This window comes from Geospiza fortis, unplaced genomic scaffold (assembly GCF_000277835.1).
Source record: "Geospiza fortis unplaced genomic scaffold, GeoFor_1.0 scaffold1, whole genome shotgun sequence".
Taxonomy (NCBI): Eukaryota; Metazoa; Chordata; class Aves; order Passeriformes; family Thraupidae; genus Geospiza; species Geospiza fortis.
This window is the reverse complement of record NW_005054320.1, coordinates 7,580,079-7,603,682: the sequence shown is the minus strand read 5'-3', so window position 1 is coordinate 7,603,682 and position 23,604 is coordinate 7,580,079. Positions and strand designations below refer to the sequence as shown.

The window sequence follows — 23,604 nt, the reverse complement described above, 5'->3', positions numbered from 1 at the left end:
ATGATCTTGGAACATTTTGGCATTGCATGGTTGCTTTTCCAGACTGATTTAATCATCAGTTAGGAGACTGTAGGACACAGTAAGGATGGGACCAGGATATTTTGTTCCCCCAAGGTCCTCCCCAAGGGCCAACTCCCTATGCACACTTACAGTTCTAAATGCAATTGTCCATAGAACACAAGTCCTGAACCTATACTGTGTAATGCTTAGCTGATAGTAAACAGCACCTCACACAGGTGTGCTCTGGTAAAGAATAATGATTTCACCCAGTGTGACTAAAGATTTACACAGGGAAACGTGAAATCCTGTCAAATGAAATTCAGTACAAACATAATTTTTAAAGTCAAACTCAAAAGTGTGACCTTCAAGTGACAGTTCTTTTTTTAACTGTAATTAAATTTTTTTTAGTGAGAAAAAGGGGAAACAATTAATTTTGAGTCTGTCAAAATGCTGGTTTGGATAGTGATGTTTCCATTAACTGCAATTAGTGAATTTGACTAGCTTGAGAGTAGAAAAGGGATGACAAAATACTTTTTTACCTCTAACATTTTCCCTTTTTCTGTTTCAAATTAAGATCTAGCTGTATGATGGTACTCCAACATATTTGTACGGCTCAAAGCATGAAAGTGCAGTATTACTTCCCTAAATTCAAAAAAATCCTTCCTACAAGCGGCTTCAGGAGTTAGGGCATCTGGAGTAGCCTCAATCCCAGTTCAGTGCCATCCCAAACAGACTTAATCTGATCTACTGACTGCAGGAGGTTTCTTCTGGGGAAGAAATGGCTGAAGTAACAGAACCTCTCCCCTCCTTAATTTCTGTGAGCATTAAGTCTTTTCCTAGGAATCAGGACAAAAATTATGGCAGCAAAATCAAAAAGAATGTCTGTGGAAAACCCCTAAATGCAGGATATAATGCTATATAAAATCAAGGAGACTTCTGACTAGTGTTTACTCTGGTGTTGTACAAGCATAGGACAGTGATGATGGAACTCCACAGAATGGAAAAAATCCATGGACAAGCTAGAGGAAAGGAGTGCCTGACTGTACCCTATGCATGGTAAACCCACTTTCAGTTCAAAATTTTGCCTGTGTTCATTAAAATAAAAGCTCATTAATTAGAGAGTGATGATATGTTGCCATCCTCATCATACAAAGAGAGCTCAAACAGCAGTATTTATTATGGTGGCTCTAAAGGCACTAATCCAACATGGAACATCCAAATAAGGCTGAAAAAGACAGGTGTTGTAAGAAAAGAACAGAAAGCAGAACATAAAAAATCCTGGAGAACAAGGAAGAAAAAAAATCACCAGGAAATGTATAAGAAGTTCCTTGAACATATTAAAATTGAAAGGTGTCGTGTATGCCAGATCCTCATGACATAAAGTAAGCTGTAAGAGACAGTAAAGAGGATGGAATGCTAAAGAGAGAGCTGAGGAGGGGCAGGAAAGCTAAATGAATGATGTGTTAGTACCCTTGCTATCAGAAAAAATCACAGACATTCTTATCTCAAGGGCACTTGTTTTGGAGGCATAATGTGACATTAACTGAGGTAGAAAGTCCTTAAAGAGAGATTAGAGGGCAGCCTGAGCAATTTAAATTGGATTTAAAAGGCTGACAGAACCAGGCAGTTCATCACAGCAGTCCACGAGCAATAAAGAGAGCACTAATACAGTAGGTTTATGATACACACATAAAAATGCCACTGGCCTTGAATGACAAAGTCAATATGCTATCTAATGTTATTCCACAGCAACCCCAATCCACCTGCAAGTGTAATGCATTCCCAGCACTGTGCCCAAAGTTCTGCTCAGTGTCAGCCTCTGGTGGGCTGCAACGCTTGCCAAGAAATGACAACTCTGTAAAAGGCAGAGGGAGGTCCTCTGAAGCCAAAGGCTGTTTAGCCTGACATGAATCACAGGAAAAACAATGGAAAACAAGAGTTTAGGGTTGAGGAACAATTAATACAAAACTGTAGGAATGAAACATAATTGCTGCCACCTAGTAACATTTGAAGAATACAGATCTTCCTAAATTCAAGTTGGATTGACAGACATACCCCTTCAGAAGTGAAATAACTGAGCTTTATACTTCATGTAACATGGATCAGGAATTGCCCAACAGATATCAACAGAGGCAGATCATCAGTTCGTGGGGAATTCCTCCAGCCTCAGTAAACCGATTTTGGATCAGTACCATATTTTCAAGGATGTCCAGAGAGAAATCAAAAGCCCAAGCCTAGTAGATTTTATAACAGAGGTGAAGCATAGAGTTTCCTAAGACAAGGACCAGTTTTAGTGCCTGTAACTGGGCTTGATGGGTCAGCTTATGTGGTGTTCTCACCAGCAATCAAGTGACATACACATACAAAAGTGTAGCTCACTATTTCCCAATATGCTCATCAGTACCCTGGCAGCAGCTACAAACCACTGCTGGCAAAATTTGCTGAAAATTCATGGATTAATGTAATGGTAAATAATATTAAAGAAAAAACATTTCCCCTCAGATTGCTTTCAAATATCTGTGTTTAATACAGGGAAATTCAGGCTTGTGCATCAAGGCATGAGGAATTGACACCAGGCACAGAAAGGGTACCACCTGCTGCAAAGGATTATCGGCAACTAAATGTGACCTTTCCATTGTGTCATGGAAGGCTCAGGTACCTTGTGCTCCTACAAATGAGGAGTATGCAAATGTGGGTTTTTTTCACTGTCTGGCTGTGCTGAGTCTGTTGAAGGAATACTGAATACATGCCAAAAAGAGGGATGAGTGAATGGACAAGGTACAGAACTAAAGCAGAAAACACACCTTATGACTAAAAGATCACTCTGTTTAAATTATCAGGGTAAGACTGAGGAATAATTTGATCAATGTGCATAAATATTATATGGAGAAAAATGATGCATACTTTATCTGGACTTTTAAATCTAATAAAGCAAGCCCAAGTAAGGACCAATGAAACTAAAGGTCAGTAAATCCCAACAGGAAATCAGAGATGATCTGTGACAAGAGACGTGGCCTGCCATGGATCATACTAATTAAAAAAAAGGTCTAGCAGTCAGCATGTCTTTGGGGAAAATAAATCTTGTTAAACACAAGTTTGGCTGTCAAACACAGCCTTTCAGAAATGAAATACCTAGGTTTTACATTTGATGTGAAGCAGCCTTTTTCTGGATCAAGATTACTTACTTTCCTGAACATGTCATAAATTTACATAATTAATTATACAAAGGATTTCAAACTGCATGATCATTTGGAAAGTGACTCCGTTTAAACATGTTTTAGGTTTCTGATGAGGTTTTGTGGAGAGAGATGGTCTCTGGACAAAAAAAGGCAATTGTACAGCTACAATTGAAATCTAATAATCAGTGCTGCTAGATGGCATTTTGTGCTATGTGCTTCTGTCCTTAACAGCCATGGCATAAAAAAAAATCAGAGCCACTTAGTCTAGACTTGATGCCACTATTGCTTTGGTTTTCACTTGCAGTAAATACAATATAGAGAAATCTATCTGGTACCATAGCCCAGGTTGCTGTGTACTAAGGGTGAAATATCTATTGGCAGGAGTCCTGACTGAGTAAAGGATGCTTTAATGCTCCTGGAACATCACCATACTGCACAATAACTGTTATGGTGAAGTACCTAACAGATTAAGATAGGGCTCTTTTTATTAATTTAGGTTTAATATTAAATAATATGTAAAAAATTGTCCTATTATTAAAGCTACTCATAGACCCAAAGGCTCAAGTGCTCAGTGTTTTCAAGTAGTATAATTCGTATATGTTGACTTGTGTAAACAAAGTCTGATTGAAATGTGTTTTTCTGGGAGGTGTTTAATGCCATCCCTGCCCAGCTGTGCAGAGAACAACTGTGTAGATGTGTCCCTTTACAGCCCTTTGCTGCCACTTTCTTCAAACAGCCCTTTATGGATCAGTCTCTTCAAAGCCCCAGTGAGGTCTGAAACTGCATCCTGCACAAAGCATTGCTCATACTGCTCTGAAGAACTGTGCTGCTCCCTAGGCCAGGAGAAAGTCATAGCTTTCAACTGTAAATCCTTTCCTGTTTGGATCTATAGGACGAATTCTTTCAATGCTTGGGTAAGCTCTTTGTTAGAATGAGAACCAACAGATTCTGCACTCTAGGTGTCATTTCTTTTAACAGAACCATGGTAATTAATGAAACCTGAGTTCAATGCTTATTTATAATCTATTCAAGAAGAACTATCCATGGAGATAAAAAAAAAAAGATCCCCAAAGTTTCCTATAGACACAGTGAGTTAACTGAACTCATGGAAGTGTTTCAGACATTCAGAGTGGGCAAGCACAGTCATGCGTCCCATCAATGGTCAGCTAGTGTTCCAGGGGATTCAGTTACTGTGTCTGGGCACATGTTCCACTTGGCTACTGGCTTAAATGTGTTTTTTCCATTTCCTTTATCAATGTAAGTCTTGGCCAACAAAGAAATCTCATGTCAAGACTTTGATTTCTTCAGTCTTTCATGTCATTCTTACTACAGACACTGGTAAAAGTCCTTTTAGAGAAAAGTATTGCTTCTGATCCTGTTGTAAGATCACTCTTATAATTCTACAAGGCAAAAGGGTCACTATAAAAAGTAATTTGTTCTCATTCCTCCTAATTTCTGTGTGGAGCAACACCAGTCCTTCATAGTGCATAAAAGTTCACTTTGGGGATAACTAACTGTGACTGGTTAGTAAAGCATTTGTGAAGATAGCTGACTACCCAGAAATAAATGAAATAATAACCTATGCTATGGTTATAATGACTTTGAAGTTAGCTTCAACCCCATCTTGAGGTAAATGGAGATTTTTTATATATCCACTTGTTTCCTCATCCCACTTTGTGAGTGCCTTTAGGAAGCTCTCAAGGTGCTCTTTGTCACCAGCTCCATTTGTGAGTAGTATCAGGAAAGGTCAGTCTTGGAAGAAATTTTACATCCTTTTGTGCAACAAAGACATGCTGTGTCTTTGTAACAGATACTGGTGTCTGAGGTCTTGGTAATTCAAGGGATAATTGTTATCTGAAGCTGTTACAGAGAGACATTGTATGAGCATTTCATGGAGCCTTCCCTAAAATTCCCACCATACACTGAAAAACTGACATTTCTCCAACTGACAGAAGTACTTATTAAATGAGCTTCATAAATATAAAGAAGTTCTTTTCAAATACAGCTTTTGTTGTAAAGCAGCACATAAATGACTGTATTAAAGGTGACTTTTATGAAAAATTCAATATGCTTGGGAGCAGACAAGAATAATGTGGGTTTGGTTATCAGGCAGTGCGTACTACCCCAATTTGGAAGAATCTTAGCCATTCTTTACTTAGTAATTAACAACCATAACTCCTTTGTTGTATTTGCTGCATCCAGTTCATTCACCCTTCTTCTAGCAGCCTTGTCAGGGCAGTCATTTCCCAGCACATTTTCTACTGGCAAGTCCAGTAAAGTCTTTCTCCTTTTAGCTGTAGAGACATCTAAATAATACTCCATCTATTGTCTGCTTAGTTGGTGCTCTCAGCTGATGGGAAGTTGTTATCTTCAAACTGATGAATAAGCAATTGTCTGTTATTGGCCTGGTGGGGAAATAGCTGTGTTTGCTCTGTTGACCCCCATATTTCTGTGTGTGGCTCAAGTAGTGTCCCTCTCAATCCTGCCTCCCACAACAAAGGCACACCTCTTGCCTTCTGTTCACAACAAATAAATCTCCAGTGCATTTGTAATGCAGAGTAGGCAAGGTTTTGCAGTTGCCTCACATTCAACAGCTTCCTCTGTTTTCTTTGTGATTCCCCCCAAATGACTAATTTTCCCACCAGCCATAGCTAATAGCTGTTCTGATACTGTTTAATTCTGTATACCACAAAGCAGCTGGTTTTGAATTGTTCAGATGGGCCTCTAGTTTAATAGACACAAAAATTGATTAGATAAGCCATTAGGCTCAAAGGTCTATGTCATCTAAGGCATTATTTACTTCTTTAAAGCCTTCCACAATCAATTTCCAGCCAGGAAGACACACCTAAATGTAAAGCTGGAGAAGGTGCCAGTCCATTTTTACCTCTTCACAATGAGCATCACCAGCAGTGAAGAAGGAACCCTTGGCTGGGAGGTGCACAAGTGTAACAAAAGAATTTAGATGTTGCTAGGTGAAGCCAATTTGTATTTATTTTGTGGAACAGCATATGGCAACTTTTCACTGAGTCTGAGGTCAGTCAGATTTCCAGGCATAGAATAATACACACAAGCATGTCTCTAACCTGTGAATCATTAGCACAACACATTTTTCAGCCCTTGCACTGTGCTTTGCCTTGGTGCCTAAGAGAGCTCTTGCTTTTCACTCATGCCAAAGTTCAAAGCCTCCAGTGTAACAGCAACCTGCAAATTGTCTGGGAGTTAACCCAAAGAAGCTCTGCTCAGTGATCCTGTGGCTGCACATCTTTGCCTTCTCACATCCTTGGGAGCCTGTCTTCCCCATTTAATCACAATGCTTTTACTGCAAGACAAAGAGAGATCGAGCAGCTGCTCATCAAGAATCCAAATGATGGGCCGAAACTGAGTGACCTCAGTCCAAAGAAAAGATAGGTCTTTAATCTTCTCACACAAAAATAATATGAAGCAGGAAATATTTGCTCTGATGGACAGATTCCTCATTAGTTTTCTTCCTAATTTTTTGCAGGACCACAGGGTGCTTGTAGCGAGAGAGAGAGACACCAGAGAGGCTCCTGTAAATGCTCAGAGAGGAACTGAAAAAAGAACAGATGGACTTTTTCCTAGAAGTGACGGCAGAAATAGCCTCATGAGCTATTTGACTAAGAAAATGAAGGAACTTGAGGGACTTGAGAAATCTTATCAGGGAAGACACTAAGAAAAAAGGGCTTCAAAACCAGATCATTAAAGCAGTTATGGAGAAACAGGCCAAAAAAGCAGGTAATTTTGACAAAGAAGCAGCATCAGTACAGCAGTTCTCAGTCTGTATCCCACCCCCTGCCATAACTTCCCACTTCCATTCTGTAGCTTATGGGAGAGCCTGTTTTTGGGGTAGGCAAGTCCACAAACCAGAGCAACACACAGAATTAGCTCTACTTGATAGCTCTCATAAAAAGTCACAACCTCCCCAGCAGAAGAGAGTGGTCTTCTGGCAGCCAGAGGTATTGGAAACCTTTATGAGGATTTTTTCTGTTCTACTATTTGCACTTAGTGCTTTTCACAAAATTTTACCTTGCCCTGAAGTGACAGAATTTATACATTTTGTTGAGGATTGCCCTGCACCTTTTTGTTACTTGAACAAAACAGTACCAAAACAAGTAATTGATCTGGTCTTGTTCAATATTGTGCAGGACACAACAATGGCACATGCAGACAATACTGTCTGCCCTTTGCAGCAGGTATCTTGCAAAGGTGCGCACCTCGATTATCTTCTGCCTTACAGCAGTGTAGATTCTTAAAACAAGACAGCTCAGATTGCTCAGAATAAGGGCAGCAGAGGCATCCTAATAAAATCTGTGATTTTCTGCAGAGTTCTGAAGTGCCAGCTGCCCCATTTTCAGATACAGGATTCTGAATTCCCTGGCCAGCTCTGCATGTGGAGTGAGCGGCACGGTTTCATCTGGGCACAGCCTGGAAGCTGTCCTGCCTGCTCACCAGCTCTGCCTGCATCTCTGCATCTCTGCACATGCTGGACAGACAGACAGCTTGGGCTGGCCAGTCCCATCTCCACTGGGAATGCCCATAGCCAGCTGCAGAGGCACTGGTAAAACAAAAGGAAGAAACACTGGGTTTATGGACAGGATCTGTCACAGATCACTGACCCAGGTGGAGAAAATGAGCAAACGGTTTCTTAAACAAGTAGCTATAAATAAGTAAACGTGAAAGTTGATAGTATTTGATATTTCACCTTAGGACACAAAAATCCTGCTCTCCCCATGCTGAAACACACCTAGACGCTTCTTAAACTGCAGATGGTAAATTCTTAATAGGAGAACCTCACACAGTTTAACCAGCTCACAGTGATTTGTGCTAGGCTGTCCATTTCAAATGAACTGATCACTGAGGTAAAAATCCTGGGTTTATATATGGACCCACACAAACACCCTCCACAAATGATACAGAACACATCCCCCAGAAGATTTGTGTTATAAGTACATAAAATTTGCAATTAGCAAACAACAGTAAAAACTCATATGTGTTAAAAGGATAACGCCATTGAAAGGCAACAAAATTAAATGGTTCATAATTAAATTGTAAAATGTATCATTTTTGCTCCCCAGCCACCAACCCTGCTGGCAAGGGCTGCTCTGGACAGGAGCTCAGGCTAATGGAGGCACAGGGTCAGCAGGTTCACCTTATCTGTCCCACACAGCACCTGGCCAGTAATTGCACACACCGTGGGCAGCTGCCCTCCAGTCACAGGTATGGGGGCCTCCTAACACTGTCCTTGCCCTCTTGGGTCACTTCCCATCAAGAAAAGCCTGACCTGACGGTGAGAAAGGGAGCAGGCAGTGAACACTGGCAGAAGTACCACTGCAAATGAGATTGACTTTAGTAGAAAGATTTTTTTTCTGTGTGGTTCTCAGAAAATTACTCTGGAAATGCTGGAGGCTGCATGTTTGTGAGGTGAACTCATTACTCCCAGGGCTGAGGAAAGCTTCCTGAAGGTAATGAGCTGCAATGCCTGGTATGAAGTAGGTATGCACACAAATTTGGCATTTACCTGCTATTCATGTGATTTTGAAACAAAGTGAAAAAAATGCTCAAGTAGGCTTCATATGATGGTGGTGGTTATAAGTGTAGCCCGTTCCTTTGTAGTGCTCCCTGCTCCTGCCCACTGGGGTTATTCTCTACATACTCCTAGCTGATTCCCTCTTCTCAGGCAGGTATGTACACCCAGATGCCTAGATCAGCAGGATGCTTTACATTTTGATGTGTATATCCTTCAGCACCCACCCTTCAGCAACACAGAAGTGAGAGTTCATTCTTCTCAAGCATGGAATCTTCAACAAACACATTCTTTTACTTAGCAATGGCATGAATATCCAGCTTTACTTTCCAAGCTGACAAGGCATAAAGGAATGAATTAAACTACATTTATTCTGGATCATTTTTACTGACAACAGTGAAAGCTACATCTGTCTGCGACTTGCCCATTTCTGCCAGTATTTTCCTGAAAAGCAGAATAGCTTTGAAAGACAGAAACTTTAGAGACAGCCATCAATTGCAGGATTCCTCTAAATCAGGGTCAAACCTTGCACTCATCAGCTCTGAGTAAAGTGGTTTGATAAACCTGTTCAGGCACCTAGAGCAGTGCAAGTTTCCCATAAATGCCAAGACAAAGCCTTTTACTTTGATCTGACCAATGGTTTTGAGTTAACAGAGACTAGACAGGAACCAAACTGCAGTTCCCATATGTGAGTGTGACCTGATATCTGCAATTTGTGGCAAGGGCAGCCTTTGTTTTCGTTAGACTGTCGCAAAGAGAGGAAAACACCAATGAAAATGGGGAGGTGATCCTCCATTTATTCACCTGTGTTGTTCTGATTTCAGGCATGTTTGGGCTCAAGTGTTTTGTGACAATCAGAATGAAGCAGACAGAATTTGCTATATATTTGACATATCATCATCAGTCCATGCTAATTGTGTTAAGAATGCAGTAGATATTAAAACCACAAAGTGATTACCACATTGGGTAGCATGATCAAACACATAGTAAGGTAGAGAGTATTCATAAAGGATCAGAAGACAAAATGCAATCCATGTGCCAGTGGGCAGAATGCATTGAATGAATGGGTAAATGGGACTAAGTTATTAATATAATTTCATCAGTTCACAAATACCACGGCCAAATCAAAGCAGCTATCTATTTTCTGCCCAAGAGCCACTCATTATTTTCCTTCATTACTCAATCTTCTTTGGTTTGATCCTATATAAGCTGAAAACTGTGAGGAAAAAAATCCAGCCTGTATGGAAAATTGCTGTGGGATTGCAAAAGATTTAAAGCTTGCCAAAGAAAATGAACTGTAAAAACTGTTTTCCTTGTTTATGTGTTCTCCCCAGGCCCTCTTGTTTATGTAAGGCTCAATATATGATCAAGTTACCTTGCGTCAGCCAGGCTGTGGTAATTGTCTGTGTGTGCACTTTTGGCCCGCAGCAAATGCAAGAAAATGTAACCTCGTTTAAGCCCCTTTCACTGCAGGCCTAGCCCAACTTACCTTACATTCCCTGTGGGTGGGAGCATGCACCTATCTCAGACACAGTCACACACTGCATCCCTGGAGCCTTATGCTCTGTCTGAGACCCAGGATTAGGAGAGGCACCCTAAAGGGCATTTGGGACAGCTTGTCTTTCCTTCTGCAGGTATATTGCACAGGCACACGAACAAAGGGCTTACCTGCCATGCCTCCACCTTCTTTATGTCTGCACAGGACCCGTTGGTGAAGAGTCCCTTCCCAGGGGTACAGGTATAAATATCCTGCAAGGCATGGGCGATGGAATACACTGCCAAGTACACGTTATAGGATATCCGCAAATGTGTGTAGTCCATGTATGGTGTCTCTACGCTGGTGATGTTCTCATCCCCTGTGCACGGAGGTCGGAATGCAGATGTTCCATTTCCAGCTCCCAGACCCTCTTCGTGGCCCTTGTGGAAGGAAGTTGAAGCAGGAGAAGTTTTGGATCCATCAGGGAGATAGCAGTTAAATGTCTCCTCCCAAAACTCCTTGGCAAAGCCGTTGTTGGTGGACTTGGGATGCACCTTCTGCAGGAACTCACGAAAGCCTGGGATCTGTCCTGCCTTCAGCGCAAACCCGATGGTGCTGCCGATGACACGGAAGAACTCCGGCATGGCTATTAGGGAAGAGCTGGCCCAGGCCTCGCTTGCCAGCCAGATCTTGCCAGTGATGTTTCTCCTGACAATCTCTTTGATGAGAGGCTCCAGATCTGGGCCACTGGAAAAAACAACAATCACTCTTGCTGTGGAGTTCTGGATGACCTCTACCACCTGCTGGATCTCCTCTTCATCTGAGTACTGGGATATGAGCTCGCTAAAATCAATGCAGATATCTCTCTCCTCCGCCTCTTCCCGAAACTTTTCAATCCCTGGCCGGCCATAGTCATCATCAGCTGCGATTGTTCCCACCCAGTTCCAGCGAAAGTACTCAATGATGTCTGCCATGGCTGTGGCCTGGTGCTCATCATTGGGGATTGTGCGCAGGAAGGACTTGAACTGGTTCTTATTGCTCAGGAGACGACTGGATGAGGCATAGCTGACCTGTCAGAGCACAGCAAACAAGCAAAACGCACCATAAAGTGAAATGCCTGAAATAAACTGCCTCCATTTGCCTAGCATCACTGTCAGCCTGGGAAGCACATTTTCTTAGCCTGTGTTTGCAGATGATCCTCTCTGAGGGCTCTTCTAGCTGTGCCTGTCCTACAGAGGCACTCATACAGGAGCAGCTGCTCAGACCTGAGAGGCTGGAGCCAGCTTGTGCCCACCTGCAAGGTCAACGATCTGAGGGAGAGAGAAGTGGACACTAGACTGGAGGAGTAGCAAAGATTTCTGTCAAATCCAGAAATAAAAAGAATGTGCCATCTAGATAAACGAGGGCAATGCACTGAATTAAGACAAAACACAGGATTTCTCTGTCCTGAACCAGGCATGAGGCAGAAGGATGGTATTGCCATTCCAAAGCTACTCTGTCTTTCTCTCCTTGCCTTTGACATCCATCCCCATCCTTAAATGGGCTCCTTTTGCCTTTTATACACAATCCCTGTCAGCTGACATAAGAAGAATGTGATGTATATAAGCTTCCTTGATCATGCAAAGTGTTATGGTAATGCTACTTTAGCAGTGTTTCCTGATTGCTGGCCAGAATCAGCAAAGAAGCCAGTCCATGTTTCATAAGCCACCATGTTTTATGGTTAAAACTGGATTTTATTTCCTCTTCTAAAGCTATCAAGAAATACTTTATTTTCCTAATCAGAACAAGTGCCACATGCTCTTAAGATAGAATTTGAATTATCTGCAAGTAGGAAGAAAACCTTAAACCCCAGATTATAACTGTTTAAAGATCTGGAGAACTTCTAAAACACATTTTAAGATTGGTATCTGAATTCTTTGGGACTGACTCTCATTTGAAAAAGTCTTCTATAAACAGTTCATTTTGTACAAAGTGGAAATTTACAGAAAACCTTATCTTCTCCTTAAAGTCTGTTATTTAATGTTTCTGCAAGAAGAAAGAAAAGGAGGTTTCACAGTGCAGTTTCAAAGGCTACAGAAGTAAATCCTCCTTTCACAGAACAGACCTCTCCCCTGGACAGGCTCTTGCCCAGGGCTACTCTCACCCTCATCAACCTTTTTTCCAGGAGGTACAGGCAATGTGTCCCACTGCCACGTGTGCTGTAAGGGGACACTGACCTGAGGTACTGAGAAACAGAACAGAACTTGTAACATTTTCAGTGTCTACGTCAACAGAATGAGTAATGAGCCATATATTAATTGTAAAACACACCTCCAACTCTACTGAAATGCAGGGCCTAATAAGCCTGGATTTGCTAATGGCCTTGCTATAAATGGCTGTGACAATTCTACCCAACATCTGCCAGTCTAAAAGCCTGCTTTCAGCTGTCATGCTTCAACCACCCGGCTGAGACTTCGTTCCAGAACTGAACCTCCTGACATCTACCCTTTTCTGCAGCCTCTAGATAAGGGTACTACCTCATGGGACAAATGTCATTCTCTGTTTACAGAGAAAGTCTGAGAACTGCAAACATCTCTTATGTTCAGTTGAACTCACCAACCCTTCTCAGCTGCCCCTGTTCACCTGGTTATGGGATGTGTAAATCAACAATGCCCCATAAGATGTCATCAGGGTGTTTATTACACACCAACTTCCAATGCCACTCTGGGCAATACCCAGATAGCACAGCTTAAACCATTCCTGCCCTGCTCAGAGACCAAACGTCCAGTTTTTCAGACTCCTGCAAAGGAGTCAGACTGATAAGACTCAACAGACAAAATATATTACTGTGCACAGGGCAATCAAGAATCCTTCCTTCTTCATTCGTGGTGCAGATGGGAATTGCAGCCCTGGCTGAAGCAAAGATACATTTCTCAGGACAGACTGAGAGCACATTCTGACACAATCTTGTTATAAAGGCTCTTGTGAGCTATGGCACCTCTATTAATTTTGGAAGAGGGATTGCAAGTGTTAGGCTATACAAGGTAACAAGTAAATGGATGAGGCCAAGCACTTTTTCCAAAGCTGACTTTAGTGTAGAAAAGTAAAATCAAGAGCAACAATATTAAGCCAGCCCTGTACTTTACTTAACATCTTGGCAGAGCAACAAGCCTCTTAAACAAAAGGCTGGGGCCATGGATGCTGGCAGTGGCTCCAGAAGAGTCAGAATGCTTACAGTTACTGTTGCATTCACAAACTAAACTGCTCTGAAGGACTCCAGTCCTCCTAAGCTAGGCTGGTGTTGGCCAAATGTTGGTATGGCTGCTCAGTAGCCTTTATATTTGGGGACTGCAAAGTGCTAGCAAGACACATTTCTATCATAACAATGACACCCACCCTCCTCCCGCCCCCCATTTTATTGTTTTTCTCCTATAAATTCTATTGAAAATGGCAAAGATTAAGCAATCTCTGCTTAACCTCTGCAGAGTAGAGGAGCAGGCCACTTCTGTAACCTAAGCAAGAGAGGTGGAAACATACCTGAGGTATGTAAAAGAGTCCCAGCAGATTGGCCACAGCAGTGGAGATGCCAGAGCCAGTTGCTCCCACGACTGCAATGGTGGAAGGGATATGTTCTGAGCAGTTACAGAATTCATCCAGGTTCAAGGAGTCTATCTTGTTCTGGGCCACAAAACTCAGTGTGGCCTCCAGGGCTTTCGAGACTGTATTGCAAGTGTCAAATATCCTGTATCCCAGGGTCATGTTGGGAAGGAGAGTTGGGCTACTGTTTATTTCTTCTATGGCAAAGATCATAGCCTGGAGCCAGCGGAAGCCTCGGAAATTATACCTGGGGGAGCAAAAATAAAAACAAAATAGAGTGAGAAGGAGGAAAAAAGAGCAGAGGCGACCAGGAATGAGGCAAAGACAGAGAAAAATTCCAGATACAAAAAGCAAAAGCAACTTATGTGATTTCTTGCACTCTACTAAATTTGGAAAGTTTTGCTTTTGTATCTACTACAGAAGAGGTGTGGTTTTGCTACAAGGTTTAGTTCTGGCTCTCAACTTTTCAGTTTGGAAGCTCACTCCAGAGGTAAACTTTTCTAAGTTCCCTAAAACCTGGGAAAGTTAAAAGACAGCATGTGTGGAGTGATGACTCTGGCCTGTCCCTTGTGCTCAGGACCCTCAACCTGATCTCACGACCCCTGAGGAAATGGATGTTGCGATCCTCTGACTGAAAGCTACACCTACCAGGTTTGCTTCCAGGCTCCTCTGACATGTTTCTGAATGCAGATGGCAGTGTCTGCTAAGCCTGTACTGATGCTGCCTGGGACTTAGGCTCGGGGATACTCCCGGAGTGTGTCAGCTCCTCCTGGCTTTGGGCAGGCAGAGCAGGCTGAGCCACAGCACTGGCATGCTGCTGGATGCAGAGGTGTCTGGGAGCTCTGCTCAGGGAAACTTGGCCTCACATGGCACCCTTCAGTTTGTCAGAGAGAGCACGTCAGACTGTTCGTACCAGAGATCAGAGACAGGCTATAAATATAGGTCCTAGTGCAAACTGTTAACTTGTTAATTAGATACTTCAGTGCCTTTGCTCAAGGAGTAACTTTTCTCATTATTATGGCTCTCCCACACAATTTGCTTTAGACACAATCTCAGAAGATGCCCTCAGAGCTGGTCTGAGAATCTGAAACTGTTTTTTGAAGCCTCCTCTCTTCTCTAAGATGGAGAAGCTGAGTTTTCTGATTATCTTGCATGTAGCTAAGTCAGAGCTGCAGATTGGTGGCAACTGTCCTGCGAGAGCTGGGAGTCCCTGTTTATGGCATCAGTAGCCTGGCAGTGGAAGAAGCTGAAACACAATGATTGCTTATGCACGAAGGAGAGAAACTTCTTGCGTGGAAAGCAGCAGCAAGAAAGTACCTTTGATACATATTATTCTGAAGTTTTACTGTGTTTGCCCTGTAAAGTTGCCCTGGCTACCAGCTGTGTGCCTGTGAGGCTGTTTTAGGGCAATGCAGCTGGAATGGCAGAATCTTTCATCAGCTGACGCCTGCCCTTCCTGGGAGTGCCCTGTGAGCCAGGATAGCAGCTAGTTTGCAGTTTTGTGCTAAGGTGCGGGTGAAAACAGGGAAGAGTCAATGCTGTTATGCTTGAGATACACCGGGAAAAGTGACGGGCCCCAGAACTGGAAAAGCCTGGGGAACAGCCTGGCCAAGAATAGATCCTATATGAAATGGTAAATTGTAGGTTTCACATGAGTTATATTTTGAAGTACTTAGAGAAATGTTTCTATTACTAAGGCAAAGATTCCTAAAAATAAGCTTAATGAAATCACAACCTTTCAATCTCTGAGGTATATGACCTAAACATTTTTAATGGCTGGATTAAATTAATTGCTTCCAAAGTTGATGTTAGCTATGTCTGACTTTTTCAAAGCTGAATGAACAAAGCCACATTACTTCCATTCCAGGAGTTTTATCTGATTCATCTGGGGTCAGAATTTCTAATGATATCACATCTAAGGTTTATCTTTAAGTCTTAAAAACTTCATTTATTCAACTTGACTTCACCTCTCCAGACATCTTTGGCCAAATTCCAAATGAGGTTCAGCTCTGAGGTTATGCCTCAAAGCCCAGACAGCAGAATTTCAGTACAGATCTCTTCAGGTCAAAAAGTTTGAGTCCTAGTTATAACTTATTACCAAAGGGACAGTTAGCTTTATTAAGATTAGTCTTTAGAAGCATGGGAGTGTGGGTTACTGATAGAAGTAATTTGGTCATTTAGAATATTTTTTGCTCTAGTTCCAAGCCATTAAGGAATGAGATGCAACAAGAGAGCTCTGGAATAAAAGGGCAAGGCTCAGAGGGATTGAGCCAGTGAGTGCTGTGTACAGGAAGAGACGTGTTGGGCACACCATGTTGCTTCACGTGGTCAGTAATGCACACTGGGATAAATGGAAACAAGCAAAGGTTTTGTGACACCTCTTTTTCAAAAGCTGCATGTGTTTACAGATATTTTTAATATGTGTAGGATTTGAAGCAAGGAGCCGTATTCAGGCTCCTCATGTAAAAGAGAAAAATCGGATCGCATCTTCTATATTTAAAGAGAAGGCTACTGAGAACCTGGGAAGTTCAAAGTACCACTATACTATTGGGAAAAGCTTCACACATTTGAGTGAAGCAAAATTAAATAGCAAATTTAAAGCCTGCTCGCTTTAAATTATACAGGCGAAGTATGACAGAAAATTATTTTACTTGCTTGAAGGAATTTGGCTTTATTTTTTAAAATGCCACAAGGTGGTATCTTCTGATGGTATCTTTGAAAGCAGTGAACTGGATCATCTTACCCTTCACTTCAAAGAAATATTTGGCATTTAATTCAGTAAATACAGACTAAGGCCCACGATACACAGTTGATTTTATTTTCCTTTTTGACATATGCTCCTGATTAGTGTATATTTACAGTATAAGGCCTCTAGTTCAGGTACTTGCATTTGGAATGACTTTATTTTTGGAGGGAAATGAGAGTAGGGCTGTTTTCTGGAAGCTAGAATCCAAAATATCTTTGAAATACTTTCAATAATTTATCTTAAACTAACCTAGGCAAGAGACCTGCTGTTCTCTTCACTTGCACCTCTGCTGACAGCAGCATCAGCAGCTCAGGAGGAGAGGATCAGATGGGATGAAGACAGCACTCTTCATTCTGTCTTCTCTAACACCTGATAGATCTTCAGACAAGCTGTCATTTTGTCACCTGAGACAGCGTTGTATTGGTGCCATAACACAGATATGGTCAGACAAAGGCAGTGCTGCCAAACTGCTCTAAATAAAGCAAGATCCTTCCAATTTCTGTGAATGGATATTTTGTAGACAATTTCTCTCCCACTGCACTGTAAGATCCCAGCAAGGGGCTGCAGATAGGTTCCTCTTTGCTTGGTGTGTACATGAGGGATTGCTAAGAGCAGCCTTTGAACCCGGCAGTAGGTCCCACTGATGCAGCTGACCTCCTGTGCCGTGCCGCTGCTGTGATTAATATCATCAGTCACTGGAATGCTCTGCCAACCATGCAGCAATTTGACTGGTAATTTCCATGAAGAAACTGTGCAGTATTTACTATCAAAAGCAAGGTTTAATTAGATTTCCAGAATATCTAAATAGCTGCTGGTATTTTCTTGATGGAAAAGAAGCAGCCTCCAAAGCTCATTTTCTGCCATATCACTTTACAGGTATGTTCACATAGTATTGCATTTTGTGAGATGTGGTGCTATGAAAAGTGGCCATTAAGCTCTAAATGAGAATTTAATGTAAATAATTCAGAGCTCACAGGTGTAGAGGGGGATTTTTATTTACACTCCATCCTCATATTTTCCCCTCTGATACTTGTTCTCCCACCTCTCACAGTATTCAACCCACTGATCTTTCACTTCCCAAGGAGAACCACAAACTGGGAGAGAGAAATTGGAAAAAATACCTTGCTGTGACTGTCACCTCTGCAGAGGACAGCTGTGCAGCAGACCAGTTTGCTAGAAACTAAACACATCTGTCAAATGGTGCTCAGGGTGGCTTAGATGTCCCAGCCAACCTTTCCAAGCAAGGCAATGCAAATGAAGGGGCACAAGCTGTCTGCATGGTTTAAGCTCCCCATAGCTCCATCCCCTGTTTGTTTGTGTGGTTTGGTTTTAACAGCTCTTACTGTCTGGATCCAGCAGGGAAATTGGTCCTGATCCTTGCTAGTCTCCATAAAGAAATAATTCACAGCCTCATGTGTATTCATGACCTTCATTTATCACACTTGCAAGGTACTAAGCAATGGAATATGAAGCAAAAAAAGGAGAAAGTGATGTGAAAGCTCTGAATAAAGCTTTCACTTACCCCCCCATAACTGACAGGTACTTATACTCAGAAATGGTGGCAAAGCCTGCATATACCTTTCGATCACACTAGCACTCCTCTCTCTTTAGTGGTTGCATGCACATACTAATTTCTCTGTCCTCTCTAGATTTCCAGTACATTAATTACATGTTATTGCTGCTACTGTTATTTCTAAGCTATGAAAGGGGGAGACCTCCAGCCATTTGTTCCTGCAGTCATAGGTATAATGAGTTGCTTACCACTCTTACAATCAAGGACTGTGGGTGAGGGGAATTATGCAGAACAAAGAAAATCAGAAATTAAAAAATTACAATTCAGAAGGTGAATGGAAGAGAGAGCAAGTGATATAATTACATCTTAGGGAAGAGAAATTCCAAACATCTTGTTGTACATTCAGGTCTGCAATGGGATTAGCAAATACGTCTGCAAGGGCTAGAATTAAAATTCTGTTCTCTCAGATGGACAGAGAAGCTCAGTGAGCCACAGAGTCCTGGAGCCATGCTCTGTGAAGTCCTGCACTATGACGTGGGGACAATGTCTCGCCACAGTTTCACAGCTTGAAATCTTTGTGTCACAGTGTGGGACCTTAGCCAGACTGATGATCAGAATACAAGAAAACTGCTAATCTCCCTGAAATCAAGAAGGGGCAGAAAAATCAGGTTATGAATAGGCCTATGGGGGTGCTGACAGCAAATGGAATGGGGGTCAGGGCTTGCTGGTGCTGCACTCTGTCTCTGCCTCCCCTGCACACATCAGATATGCATCAGCAAATGTTATAAGGCAAGTTGCTGCAGCAGCACCTGAGGCATACAAAGACAGGAGGTGTATTCATATCAAATGCAGGATCCTTGTCTGCTGAAACAACAAACAGGAAACAAAACTGCTCTTGCTTTGTGTATTCCTATCTGACATTTAATGCGGCACAATCATGGGTATGTTTTCACTTTGGACTCTACAGTTCAGTGTTTAGAGCACAAGGATGCCTTTTCAGTAGCAACGGCACAAAAAGAATGGGGAACCGATTGTTACTGTTCCCTTTTCCTTTTACTGCTGAGTTATGTACACAGTTTCTAAATAATGAGCCAGCTATGCACAGTAGGTTCAGGCCAGTATGTTTGCTGAGCTGGAGAGAAAGATGCTGAGTCACAAGAGCATGCAGAACATAAAACTGAGAAAGTGGAGAGAAAACTGTCCTATCCTTTTTGAGAAGCCCCAGTTGTCCTATCCATTGGGAAGCCCAGTTTGGGAGCATGGGTATGGGCACTCAACACAGCTAAATGTCCAAACAGCAGCAATCAGCTTGAACAGTCCTCAGAATAGAGGAAAACCACATTATCTAAAGTTGTTTGATTCTGAACTCTAAAATAGACGACCCAAAGGTTTCAGTGGGACCCTTAGGTCTTGTTGTGGAGCTTTTCACATGGTCTGATGACTTGCTGAGAGCATGAGGAGAGACAGAGGATGCTCATTATCCTGGAGTGACCTGGGTCTAATTTTCTTATGTGATATGAGACACATTTTTCTACATAAAAGATTAAAAACTGTATGCAGCCATCTGAAAAGGGGGCAGGTATAAAACTTATTAACCTCAGCTTTGAAACAATACACCAGTGCTGGAGAAGGCTCAGAGAAGGGCAACAAGGAGAGGTAAAGGTATGGGACAGATTCAGCACCTTTGGTTTGACCATGTACAGTCACCTTTGTGCTTCCCTATGGATTTCTATCTAATTTGCTAATCTGCGGATTTCCCACCCTACAGAAGTTTTTGACGCTACAAGATCGGGGGGACTTACTTTGTGAAGAAACTAGAACCTGTATTTTTTTTTCCTGCCCCCAAAAATACAAGTTTGATAATTCCAGACCAGTCAGTTGCCTGGGACCTAGGAAACTCACATGTGATAATGTAAGATTTTAGCAAAACACTTGAGGAACATATTGAACTCCTAGAGTCAGCATGCACAATCCTGCCACAGGCTAATGCCTGATCACAGGGTCCAAAACAAAAAATGGCTACCATGGTTGTGTTGAGAGATTTCTGTACAACTTGAGCAGGAAGGATTTTCTGACTTCAGTACTGCTTAAAATAGAAAATCCTTTCAGAAAAAATATCTGCTCTCAATTTTACGTGTACCAATAACAAGGAATACACACAAACATTCCCATGTATTTATTACTTCCATCATTAAAACCCAATAACCAATCTCAAAAAGTCTTATTAATCCAACCTCTTTTGAATTCAACATTTCCTGCAAATGGACATTTTCTGGTAAAGATGTATGCAATAAAGCAACTTCCAGTTATTTCTGGTCCAATCATCCCCTTGTTCCTTTTGTGGTTTCGACTACCTCTGCAGCTAATCTCTGACCTTCATTCTTTCTCCAACTGCATTATACTATCAACTCACAATTTATCCAACTCCCTGAAGGATATGTGCCACAAATGCCTGCCTCTGCAGACATCTTTTTTTTCTCTTTTGCACCTACATCTTCTTGGTGCAAGGGTAAAAAGAACAGGATTTTATCCAGGCAAATTTCAGCTGGAGGATACCTTTTAGCAGATTGAAAGCCACCCAGAAGGATCTCCCATTGTGTCCTTAAAACAGCTAGTCTGGCTTTTCAGGATTTGCCTGTTGTTGGCAGTGCTACCTCATTAACATGCCTTTTGGCAACCACACACTTGTAGTACTTGTGGCAGAACATTTTCCAGACATCTCTTCCAATAATGTGACCATGTCAAGACAGCCACTGAGGCTGACCCAGAGTCGATAGAAGTGAAAGCTGTTTAGTTTGCAAATACGTGCATTGTCCTGCCTGCCAGCTGGAGCAGGAGAAGAAGAAAATAGAGCTGAAAACATCCATTGCTTTCCAGCATTCCATTTTTAATATAATGCATTTGAGAGAGGAAAAAAATGCTGAAAAGCTGGCAGAGATTCTTGCTCCATGAAATAGACATTGCACATACATTTAGTTCACGACTTTCCTGTGCACACACAGAAGAAGCCAAAATAATCCCTGATTATTGACACCTGTGTGTGCTCCTTGTGACAGGTTCTGGGGATGATCTCATAACCTAGATGGATGTATCTTGCTCAGGGTCCCAGTGGGAAACCACACCTGAAATCTGTGAGTGTAACAGGAATGCTCTTGGCCATCCCTCATTGCCATTTGCAACAAAACTGTACTAGATCCTCAGCCTAGGATGAGAGGTCCAAATAATTCCAGATACACAGTTGTCCACACATGGTAAGAGAAGTCCCATAACAATGAAATGTTTTGTCATGCATTGTCATGACAGAAATCCACATGAATTTCTAATATTTTGTTTATATGATGTTCCAGTTGCAATCAGTTTCTGTCACACTTTCCACTTGTTCTGTGTATTATATGCAGGCTTGTAATGTTAAAAATTCCTCACATTTCATCATGCCTACACTTCCATAGTAAGAGAAATTGTTTTCACGTGCATTTCTCACTCCAAGGTTAACTCCCAAACACTTAAGACAAAACATAGATGTGTTGTTTACACAAAAGAGAAGAACTCTGGGTGAGGGAGGCCTGCTCTAAAGTTTAGGACTTTTACAAAGTCCTGAACTTTTACAAAATCCTAAAGAGACATTTATGTGTCATTCACTGGGATTTTTCAAAAGCCCTGACCTATCTCACTTTAGCATTTTCACTTGTTTAGGCAACTTAACAGTTTTTAAAGTCTTAGAAAATGACAGGCAGAACTGGACAAAAAATTGATTTCCAAACTATTTGGCCATGAATTACTTTCATCAAATGAACTAAACAGCACTATTGGTAATTTTCTGTCCTGCTAGGGAAGCTAATTTTCAGATGCTATTCAAATGTTCCCTGTGAATGGCCAGATAGATCAGTCTATTAATGTTTTGGCAGCTTCAGGTAGTACAAAGATTGACCTCTTTCAGTGTCCAAATAGTATTTATGTTACTGTTTAAAATACACACTTGTTTTTTCCATTATTTACATCATACCTTCCAATTGCAAGCATCAGATTACAGACCATATTTACACAATATAAAGTCAAGAAATGTGAAGACTTTTTTTCCCCACCAAAACTGTTTATTTTCCTTTTTACCAGCTTACCTTATACACTCCACTGATTCTGGCCTTGATTTTAGATCTTGGTCTTTAGCAGCCACTCCAAAATGAATGGGGAACAATCCTCCAAGAATAATGTCTCCCTTCTTCTGTGCCCGTTGGTTTGGCCCATAGGCAGCAGTGCTCCAGGTAAACAGCAAAAGAATCAAGCAGCAGCTATATGAAGTCATTGTTCCTCTTTTCACCAGGGGGTTATCGGGTGCAAAATTGGAAAAGATGATGTAAGAAAGCAGATGTCAAAGCTTTTCCTTTCCTTAACACAGCACAGAGAGGATTTGGGACACATGTTGGCAGGGAGATAAGCAACAAGGTGGGAGCCACAGTGCTGGTGTTTCTCCCTCTGTCTTCTCCATTGCAAAAAACCAATTCAACTTCCCTTCTTCCTTCATACCTGAAGCATTATGGAGAGCCCATCTCTGAGAACTGTAAGAGAAAGATTTGAAAAGTGATTCCAGCTATACACCAGGACCCCTCATGGCCATGATGCTTCTGCTTTGTCAAGCCAAGCCCTCAATACGCCCCTGAAGCTGCCCCCCACTCAACAACCCACCTGGGACCCATCATAACCTTGGCAAAGTCATCCAGGCACCCTGGTGACACAGCCACACCTCCTCAAACAATGTCAGATGCCTGATTCTCTGCTACATACCTAAGGTGGGTGGCTTAATCTTACTATGGTTCTGTGTGGCTCTGGTCATAGCAGATGCTGTAAAACCTGTGATCTGATTGGTGTCTGTGAACAGAGCTCATTGTGAAACCTGGGTGGGCAAGTGGGGAATAAGGAAGCATCAAACACTGTAAGAATCAAGCCTTTCTCTTAAGCAAATAACCATAATGATCTTTTGGTGTTGGTCCATCATTCTCCTCATCTCCTATCCATTGATCATTCTTAACCCTCTGTCTTTGAACTTATCCTTGATAAAAATAAAACAAGCTCTTTCAGGCTCAGAAGGAGTTCTTTAGCATTGAAAGAGAGAATGAACTCCAGGGAAGCATTTGAAACCAAGATACTTCTCCATAATGAGTCATGAAGGCTTGAAAGGTTCGGCCATTGAAAGCTTAGCTATAGCAGCCTTTGAAGCCTGTTTCCTGGGGATGAAAAATTCTGCAGCTTCTCCATGCTCAATACATTTTCCCTGCAGCATGTCTACAGGCTTCCCAAATGAAGAACTAACTTAATTATGGCATATGAAAATGGCTATGGCTACAGGAGAGGAGATAGCCCAGAAAATTCACAATGAACAGCTCTTCAGCCTATTTGAAACAGGTCTAAAAGCTGGTAGTAAGAATCTGAAGTTAGTGAAATTTAGAGTAGAAGGAAGGCATACATTGCTAATCCTGAAGACAATTAATTTCTGAAGCAAGTCATCAAGAGTTTTTAAGTGCTGAGAACCTTTTTATGAGGCTGACATTATCACTAAATGCAGCTATATGGATTTGA

The 23,604-nt window shown here is 41.8% G+C and overlaps 1 protein-coding gene across 1 annotated transcript in view; it reads right to left on the bottom strand.

Moving 5' to 3' along the window:
- Nucleotides 1–22,333, bottom strand: part of CASR (calcium sensing receptor) — a 38,215-nt gene extending 15,882 nt beyond the window's left edge. Inside the window, exons 1-3 of the mRNA XM_031056644.1 lie at nucleotides 22,149–22,333; nucleotides 13,715–14,021; nucleotides 10,390–11,268 (exon numbers count right to left, since the gene is read on the bottom strand). Of these exons, the coding sequence (XP_030912504.1) occupies nucleotides 10,390–11,268; nucleotides 13,715–14,021; nucleotides 22,149–22,333 (1,371 nt within the window). The remainder of the gene's footprint in view (nucleotides 1–10,389; nucleotides 11,269–13,714; nucleotides 14,022–22,148) is intronic.
- Between the last annotated feature and the right edge of the window lie 1,271 nt (nucleotides 22,334–23,604).